This window comes from Eulemur rufifrons, chromosome 15 (assembly GCF_041146395.1).
Source record: "Eulemur rufifrons isolate Redbay chromosome 15, OSU_ERuf_1, whole genome shotgun sequence".
In the NCBI taxonomy this organism is placed as follows: Eukaryota; Metazoa; Chordata; class Mammalia; order Primates; family Lemuridae; genus Eulemur; species Eulemur rufifrons.
The window spans coordinates 34,655,931-34,665,814 of NC_090997.1; the positions used below are offsets into that span (position 1 = coordinate 34,655,931).

Consider the following 9,884-nt stretch of genomic DNA (forward strand, 5'->3'; position numbering starts at 1 on the left):
CATCCTGGATTGAATCCTGGAACAGGAAAAACCATTAATAGAAAACTTTGTGAAGTCAGAATAAAACCTAGAGATTAACAGTAACACACCAATGTTGGTTTCTTAATTTTGACAACATACTACGGTAATGTAAGATGATAACATTAGGAGATGCAAACTAGGTGAGGGGTATATGGAAACTCCATCTTATCTTTGCAACTTTTCTGTAAACCTTGTTATTCCAAAATAAAAGTGTAAGGCGGAAAAAAAAACACCATACAAAGGGTTTAAAGGAGATCTTCCTAAAATATAATTTGCATTTTAAAAAATCAGGTGATGTTTCTTGACCATAATTTAGAAGTACAATGGAGTTGCTTAAAGCGACCGTGCCATGATCTTCCAAACTGTAATTAATAAAAGCTATCTTTTATTGGCTGCATATAGTAGGCCAGATACTGGGCGAGGGATGCCTTATTTACTAACTCATTTCATCTTCACAACAATCTTGAGAGATAGGTAGTACTGTCCCCAATAGAGAAATGACAAAAGGGATAGCTTTTCCCCACTTATACCAATGATCATCTAGTCCAAACGCATAAATTTAAGAAACTAACACCCAAAAAAGATGACTTATCTCAAATTACATTAACAGAAGCACACTCTAGATTAAGAGAATATTTTATGCATCCAGTCATATTTAATTTTGGTGAAAACTTTAAAAGCTATAAACTGAAATCCTCATTTTCTGAGGCTTATGTATACACATTAAAATGAGATTTTTCTCTTATTAAAATAAAATCTATAAACTGGAAAAGAGTACAGCATGGGAAGAATCTAGGAACCATGTGACATAAAATTAAGAAACAACTGTAGGAACTGAAAGTGTTTTCTTTTTTTTTTTTTTTTTTGGAGACAGAGTCTCGCTCTGTTACCTTGGCTAGAGTGCCACGGTGTCAGCCTAGCGCACAGCAACCTCTAACTCCTGGGCTCAAGCAATCCTCCTGTCTCAGCCTTCCGAATAGCCGGGACTACAGGCATGCACCATCATGCCCGACTAATTTTTTCTTTATTTTTTTAGTTGTCCAGATCATTTCTTTCTATTTTTTAGTAGAGACGGGGTCTCGCTCTTGCTCAGGCTGAAGAACTGAAAGTGTTTAGCTCACATGTGACTAAGGGGCAATAATTGGTGTCTTCAAGTAAATTGTGGCTCTAGTAGAAAAGAGAATGAAGTCACGATTATACTAGAGCCCACATATGACTGGAAGGAACCAGCAGGCAAACGTAAATATTGAAATAAATTCATCCAGCAATAGGGTAATTTAAAAGGTAAGCTCCCAATACCTAACCTCTTCATGCATCCGTCTGTCATCTGTAATATGGGTACCTAGCACGTACAAAGGTTGGCAAGGATTCAATGAGATGTCTGCCCTGCAATGTCTGACATACAAGCAAAGATTTCAACGAATATACTCAAAGCTGATTGAGCTAGGTGGCTCATGCCTGTACCCCTTAGCACTTTGAGAGGCCAAGGCAGGAGGACTGCTGAGGCCAGGAGTTCAAGAACACCCTGGGCAAGATAGTGAGACTACCCCAACAAAAAATTAAGAAATTGAGCCTAGGCATTGGAGGTTATAGTTAGCTATGATTGCACTACTGCACTCCAGCCTGGGAAACAGAGGAAGATCCTGTCTCTCAAAACAAAACCCACAAAATGGACTCGAAGTTAAAGCTTTTTAAGTTTTCTTCTGATTTTCTATGTGATTGTCATGAGGCCAAGTTAAGCCGCATACACTCTGAAATGTCTAAAAAGTAACACATTTTTATACTCTCCAATAACTCCCCTACTTATCCTTCAGGTCTCAGCTATTCCTGACAAATACCTTCTCTCTGGCCAGTCTAAATTACATCCTGTTTACTCTTCTCCCTCATAGCATCCTTGTTTTCCTTCGTAGCATCTTATTGAATATCTAGCTCCCCCACTGACTACAAACTCAAAGGGCACGAACTGTGCCCATGTTCACAGTTCTATCCTCAATGCTTAGAATAATGCCTAGCACATAGTAGGCACAGTATCTTTAAAACAAATTAGCTCTTCACTGTCCTATAAAATCTCTTAACACTATTCTTCTTCTTTAAAAAACCAATCTCTTGATTACTAAATGGTTCAGTTACTTTGGAAAACAGCTTGGCAGCTTACCACACAGCCCAGTAACTCCATTCCTAGAGTATTTATACAAATAAAATGAAATGTATGTTACACACAAGCCTATATGTGAATGTTTATAGCAGCTTTATTCGTAATTGCCCCAAACTGGAAACCACCAAATGTCCCTCGGCTGGGAATGGATACACAGTCATACATCCACCATTAAAAAGGAACAGATTAATGACATATGCAAAATGGATGAGTCTCAAATGCATCATGCTAAGTTAGAGGTCAGACTCAAAAGGATTATATATTGCATGAGCCCAGGTATGAGTATTGAAAAACAAAATCATAAGAATAAACAGATCAGTGGTTACCAAGGGCTGGGGATTAGGAGTTGACTACAATGGGGCACAGGGGAACTTTGGGGGATGAAGAAACTGTTCTGTATTTTAATTGTGGTTAACTGTATACATTTGTCAAAACTTCAGAACTATGTAAGAAAACTTTTAATGTATCTTTATAAAAGTTGGACTTTTAAGTCCCTTGCTTCATATCTTCCAATACCCTTTGGTTATGTAGAATTATTGAAACAATTTCACATTATCTTTGTCCTATCTCCCATAGACTACAAACCGAACTCTCATTTAACCCTTAGAAATCCATGGGCCTACTAAAAGCAGTCCAAGGTAAATGACAAGTTTTTGACAGTTGCAAATAATCAGATCAGAGCAACAGACATTTAAATAGCAATCTTTAAATGAAACCTTTTGGAATTACACCAAAATATAAATGGTAGGTAATAGTCACCACAAAATGTTTACAAAGTCATAGTTGACAAATAACCCAGTGCTAAAATTCTGGCCTATTAACCCGTCAATATTCTTCATGGAGAAAGAAATGAGACAGGATTGATGTTAGTTCAAAACAAATCATGTCCCACCAGCAGACTTCCACGAGTCACAGCTGAGGACTGATTCACCTAAGATTTGGGAAGTAACTTATCAGTGGGATTAACTATGGGAAAGGCAAGGTACTGAAATTGAGTTCTGATCTGGCCAAAACCCAGTAATTTTGGATGTCCTTAACTTGGGGATAGGATGAGTTAGAAGAAAAAAAAAAAATATGACTTAATGAAGATGTTTTTAACTAGAATGTCTTTCCCATTTCCTTTAATATCCTAAGATGACACTGGAATTTCTGGAGGAAAACTTCAAGTCCACATCTGAAGTTACTTATAACCAAAAATGGCTGTACAACTTAAAACATGGTTTTAAAGTACCAGTTTCAGGCAATTCAAGTTAGTTTTCACTTTTGAAATCCACTCCCAAAAATTGTTTTTAATCAATTCTAACACAATAGTTACTGTAGTTAATATATGCTCCTCTATTCTGTTTAAAAATTCATCTATTGTATTTAGCTAGTTTGTAATGAGTACCAGTAGGTGGTGCTCAAACCAGACAGTTGTCTTAGTCACACACACTGGGTTTCAGCAGGGAAGTGAAACTTACTATACAATTAGCTGAACTGGAGCTCTTCTGAGACTGATAGTTCTGCTTTCCTATCGTTTCACGGTAATAGCAATTTTAAAGTTAGACCTTGATTGTTGGAGTTGGAGTAGTACATCCCTCCTGATAAATCCTGCAGCTGTGCCAATTTGCTATTAATACATCAACCATCTATTGGCCACCCATTCTAAATGATCTTGTATCTTCTAATCAAGCAAATAGCAAGCTTACACCAACATGAGGCAAGAAACTGAGATGATCTTTAGCCATTCAATTTACAGCCCTTGATGCCCGAGAGCACTGTTAAGGCATTTTACCCAGTTCAGGCTTAAATGAGGGTAAAAGGCTACAAACATTTCAAACTGGTCTTTCATCTATGGCCACATCAAGTAGCTTGATGGGGCAACCCTTTGAATTTTGACCATCACATTGAATATCACTATATATTCTTTGACCCCATAAACTAAATCCCACTTAATTTGCCATGTATTAACATATCATGTAATTTTGCCTGTCTTGTAAACCAAACAAGTTTTTTCATAAGACAAACACTGCTTTAGATATTAAGGCCGATACAGAATTACTGTTAAAAACTTCAAAGATTCATGGAAAGTGTTATTTCAAGCACATAAGTGTCCAAAACCAGGAACATGGAGTGACTGACACAAGGAAACCAATTACCTGTTGTTTCCCTGCTAGTAACCAGCACTCTTAAGGTCCCCCCCTAGACAATCTTACAATTATCCCAACAAAGTAAAACACAGGACTCATTCTCGTCCAACTACTTAGCTACTTCAAACCTTAATATTTCTGTTAGTGCCATGCTCCTATAATTGTTTTTGAATAACACTTGGTAACCTTCAAAACCATTTCAAACTAAAGCTTAAGTTTACTCTTTATCCCTGTGCACTTAAGCTGTATTTACCACTGTACCTCAAAAACCTTGGGTTTAACCTCCAGCCTAAAAATGTTAACTTTTTCACCTAATCCTGGCTCTTTAGATGAAATTTCTATTGGAAATAAATTTCTTATGTAACAGTTAATACCCAACTTTATTTTCCTTCCAAAAGCTGAAGTCTTTAATACCACTATAAGTCTCACTTCTAGCTTCTTTTAACTGCTGTGATTTATAAATGCACATTCTAGTAACTGAAAAACTAGACCTTATGATTCTAGAAGTTTACTTAACTAGAAAGTTTTATATATGTAGCACATGACTTTGAAAGTTACAGGTTGTCTTCCCTAAAATTACAGGTGAATGAAAGCATACCACATTTCTATGCCAACCAAGTGTTACAATCAACCAGAGACCTCCCATAGCTTTTCACTAGCTACTTCAAGATTCCTCCTTAGCAATAGGTGGAGGGGGGAAACCCTTTATTTCCAACCTAGAAAAAAACCATTAACTCAATTATTTTCTACATTTCAGCAGCACATTTAATCACCAGAAATAGATTATAAAGTCTTTTGCCTAAGGATTTCTATAAAATTTTGAGTGTTGACCAAAAGAAGACACAGGTTTCTCATTAAACTTTGTTTTAATGGGTCTCAAAATTCTGTGACAGATTTTTGGTCAAGTTGTTTCCATTAAAAAGTACTGATTTTAAAAACTAATAACTTAAAACTGCCACACAAAAAGAAACAAAAGTGGTCCACAAAACATTTTCTTTTCCTCCTGAAGGTTTTACGATGCATTGTTATTAACAACCAGTCTTTTACTATTAAACTTAAATGGCCAATTGAAACAAACAGTTCTGAAACTGTTCTTCCACCACTGTTTAAAAGTGGGGTGGCAGGTATTAGGGATAATATTCATTTAGCCTTCTGAGCTTTCTGGGCAGATTTGGTGACCTTGCCAGCTCCAGCAGCCTTCTTGTCCACCGCTTTGATGACACCCACAGCAACTGTCTGTCTCATATCACGAACAGCAAAACGACCTATTAAAACAAATTTAAGAATACCATGAGAAACACTTGGTTCAAAATAGTGGTATTTTTCACCGTTAACCTCTAATTGTACTCAAAGTAGTCATCCTTACCCAGAGGAGGATAGTCTGAGAAGCTCTCGACACACATGGGCTTGCCAGGAACCATATCGACAATGGCAGCATCACCAGATTTCAAGAATTTAGGGCCATCCTCCAGCTTCTTTCCAGAGCGGCGGTCAATCTTTTCCTTCAGCTCAGCAAACTTGCAGGCAATATGAGCTGTGTGACAATCCAGTACAGGAGCATAGCCAGCACTAATTTGGCCTGGATGGTTCAGGATAATCACCTTGGAACAAAGATTTGCATTTAGTGTCTCAGACTTTGGGTTCTGCAGCAACTTTAAGAACATATCACTTATCTTAAATTGTTTTACCTGAGCAGTGAAGCCAGCAGCTTCCATTGGTGGGTCGTTTTTGCTGTCACCAGCAACGTTGCCACGACGAACATCTTTGACAGACACATTCTTGACGTTGAAGCCCACGTTGTCCCCTGGAAGAGCTTCACTCAAAGCTTCGTGGTGCATTTCAACAGACTTTACTTCAGTTGTAACATTGACTGGAGCAAAGGTGACCACCATGCCAGGTTTCAGCACACCAGTCTCCACTCGGCCCACAGGCACAGTACCAATACCTAAAATATTTACAGCACAGTATCATAAATACCTTACATAAATGCAGATGGCATTTACCCAACACTACGTTGTGCCCTGATAGTATTTTAATGAAAAACTTACCGCCAATTTTGTAGACATCCTGGAGAGGCAGACGCAAGGGCTTGTCAGTTGGACGAGTTGGTGGCAGGATGCAATCCAGAGCTTCAAGCAGTGTGGTTCCACTGGCATTGCCATCTTTACGGGTGACTTTCCATCCCTTGAACCAAGGCATCTAAAACAGAAGATTGTCAATTAGTGTTACCATCAAATCGCCATTCCCAGAGCTTTGTCAACTGTTTCAAAAGTCACTTACGTTAGCACTTGGCTCCAACATGTTGTCACCATTCCAGCCAGAAATTGGCACAAATGCTACTGTGTCAGGGTTGTAGCCAATTTTCTTAATGTAAGTGCTGACTTCTTTAACAATTTCCTCGTATCTCTTCTGGCTGTAGGGCGGCTCAGTGGAATCCATTTTGTTAACACCAACAATTAGCTGTTTCACACCTAGTGTGTAAGCCAGAAGGGCATGCTCACGGGTCTGCCCATTCTTTGAGATACCAGCTTCAAATTCACCAACACCAGCAGCAACAATCAGGACAGCACAATCAGCCTTTTAAAGAAAACAAGAATATATCCTGTTAGAATGTCAAAGGACAAACCTAGTTTTCCCAATGTAGAAAACGTGCCCAGAGTTATTAATCCCACAAACCTGAGATGTGCCTGTAATCATGTTTTTGATAAAGTCTCTGTGTCCTGGGGCATCAATAATAGTCACATAATATTTGCTGGTCTCAAACTTCCACAGGGAGATATCAATGGTGATACCACGCTCACGCTCAGCTTTCAGTTTATCCAAGACCCAGGCATACTTGAAGGAGCCCTTTCCCATCTGTTAAGATTAAGAGTGGTTACTAAGACATGACCAAAACTCCAGCTTAAAATTCCTTACTCCCCGTATTTGGCAGTAATATATATCCCCTATTACAACTGCTAGGCCTACGTGGCTTTACAGAATCAACGTGGTAACTGAGCTGAGTTTAAAAATTGAATTTGTCATTATTTTACCTATTAACATCCAAATCTACATAGCTGCTGCTTAGTTTGGCAAAAATACTACCACTTGATATTTTCTTTACTAATAAACTCAGTGTTTTAGTTAAACTAGTTTTCCCTTTGTGCTTTCATACATACTTCAGCGGCCTCCTTCTCAAATTTTTCGATGGTTCTTTTGTCGATCCCACCACATTTGTAGATCAGATGGCCAGTAGTGGTGGACTTGCCCGAATCTACGTGTCCGATGACGACGATGTTGATGTGAGTCTTTTCCTTCCCCATTTTGGCTTTTATGGGTGGTTTTCACGGCACCTGAAATTAAAGAAAAAAACCTTTGAACCACTGTTGAAAGGCCTGAGAATGAGCCAGGACCCAAACTCAAAGGGCAAATTCCAAGGAGAATTACAGCCAGCGCCAAGCTGGCCTAACTCTTCAGTCTCCACCCACCAAGTGTGGGGAAACTCCAGCGCACAAAATCCCCTCCCCCACCGCGAGGAAGAGGTTCTCCAAAAGCTGGGAGGAGTAATCGAGGTGCCTGGACTGTGCCCGGGCACAACGCCGGGTCGCAGGAAGCGGCGGCAGAGGAGGGAAAGGCCCTTTTCCTTTGTGTGTGTGACTCACCCGCCCCATCTCCCGGGCCGCCGCGTCCTCCATTTTGAGCTCCCTGCAGCAGGGCCGGGGAGCGGCCATCTTTCCGCGCACGCAACTGGTGCCGAGCGGGCCGGCCGCGCCGCTGGGGTGGGGCGGCACACGGCAGCGCAAGGCTGGCACCAAAGCCGCCCGGCCCCCTCCACGCCACCCGTCCTCCCGTCCGACTCTCGGTGGCCGAGACTCGTAGGCCCCGCCTCGCCGAACATGTGCGCTGGGACCCGAGGTCCCCGCCGCCGCCCGCTGCGCCTCGCGGCGGCCCCACAACCCCAAGAACCGGACGGCGAGCTCGTGGACACCCAGCTCAACATCGCCAAAACTATCCCGGCAGAGCAAAAAATCGTAGCCGTTCACCTAGAAATTAAGCGACCGGAGACGAGAAAGCAGAGTAGGCTCGAAGGTGCGACCGGATTCGCACGCGGCGGCCACGGCGCCCAAGCCAGGCCTCCACGCATGCACGAGGCGAAGGGGCTCCGGGAAAAACCCCAAGGCCTCGAACTCTCCCACCCCCCTACGGGCGGAAATTCGGGATCGAGAACCTCGTAAAGTGGCCCAGAAGCATGGCACTGGAGAAAGGCACGCGAGGGCCAAAACCATCTGGACGCGGCTAGGCCCGCGTAAGCCACACCCGGCACTCACCTGTGTTCTGGCGGCAAACCCGTTGCGAAAAAGAACGTTGAGGGCGACTACGGCACTTATATACGGTTCTCCCCCACCCTCGGGAAAAGGGCGGAGCCAGCACACGACACCACTTTCCCAGTTTACCCCGCGCCACCTCCACTAGGCACCGGTTCAATTGCCATCCCCTCCCCCCCAACTTCTCGGGGACTGTGGGCGATGTGCGCTCTGCCCACTCAAGGGCACGCTGCTCCTCGCGCATGCTCCTCTCGACCCCGATGCTGACGAGAGCGAGTGGGTGGGAGGCGGGGACACCGCGATCTCTGGGTTCTGGGTTAGTGGGAGTTTAACGACGGTCCCTGGGATTCCCTAAGGCCGGGGCGAGTCCTCCTTTTGTATGAATTACTCTCAGCTCCAGCTGGGGGCGGAGGGCGGGGGCGCCGGCAAGGAGGCAGCCTGGAGGGAACGTCCAGAATCTTCCCTCTACTATTCCTGGCTTAGTCGGAAAGGTTACGTCGAGATTGGGGTATCCCTTCACCTCGCAATCCACCTCCCCCTCTCAGTCTTGCCATCTGGCTGGTCCGGGACAAGCCCCTAGAGCTTCTTCCTCTGCTAGTCCCAGCCGGGTCCAGGACTGGCTCCTCCTCCGCCCCTCCCGTCTGGAGAGGAGGAGGAGTACCAAGCCCCGGGACCCCGAGGGAGTTGGGGCGCAGAGCAGGCGCCGGAGGGCCGGCTTCGCGGCTCCAGAATCCAAAGGCGGCCGTGAGGCGTGAGCGCGACGAGTCTGCTCCTGAGCTGCCCTCTTGGCTCCTTCCATTCAAAGCCAGCTGCTTTTATCGAAGCCTGTGATAAACGCCACCCCTCTGTGGTACTCCAGATGTCCAAGTTTTCAGTTTAGAATAGACTTCAATCTTACATTAGCTTTACGTCTAATTCTAGTTTTGTTACGCCAAAAAGATCCTGACTGTGTGTGTGTGTGTGTCTTACCTTCGTGGTACACATTTTAAGTGTACAGTCGTTTGATTGCAAACATGACTAACCTAAAAAGAATGCTTCAAATTCAGTTTTTCCACATGATCTCATGTAGAGACTGAGATCCACAGCATGAGCAAGCTTATCCACCCAGTTTCCTATCCTCAACACTTGCTGTGAAATCACTGCTTCTCCTATTTAAGTAAGTATCTATGCTATCTAAATAAATGCCTTCGTTTTCTGTCGTCCCATTGACTGTAACTGGGATTCAGCATAAATCTAAGGGGAGATTTGATGAGACATGGCCTTTTGGATGGCTAT

General features: G+C 43.0%; 1 protein-coding gene across 1 annotated transcript; it reads right to left on the minus strand.

Annotated features, from left to right (window-relative positions):
• Positions 1-5,327: 5,327 nt before the first annotated feature.
• EEF1A1 (eukaryotic translation elongation factor 1 alpha 1) lies at positions 5,328-8,647 on the minus strand. Its single transcript, XM_069488804.1, has 8 exons — positions 8,613-8,647; positions 7,464-7,637; positions 6,982-7,161; positions 6,586-6,882; positions 6,354-6,504; positions 5,994-6,250; positions 5,672-5,906; positions 5,328-5,570 (listed from the first exon to the last, which is right to left on the minus strand). The coding sequence occupies exons 2-8, from the start codon at positions 7,605-7,607 to the stop codon at positions 5,446-5,448; spliced, it is 1,389 nt and encodes a 462-aa protein (XP_069344905.1). The 5' UTR covers positions 7,608-7,637; positions 8,613-8,647; the 3' UTR covers positions 5,328-5,445.
• Positions 8,648-9,884: the final 1,237 nt, after the last annotated feature.

Coding starts and splice junctions, on each gene's coding strand:
- EEF1A1 (XM_069488804.1), bottom strand. CDS start 7,607: ATGGGGAAGGAAAAGACTCACATCAACATCGTCGTCATCGGACACGTA. Junction 7,162..7,463: donor TTGAGAAGGAGGCCGCTGAA/GTATGTATGAAA, acceptor TAATCTTAACAG/ATGGGAAAGGGCTCCTTCAA. Junction 5,571..5,671: donor CTCAGACTATCCTCCTCTGG/GTAAGGATGACT, acceptor TTGTTTTAATAG/GTCGTTTTGCTGTTCGTGAT.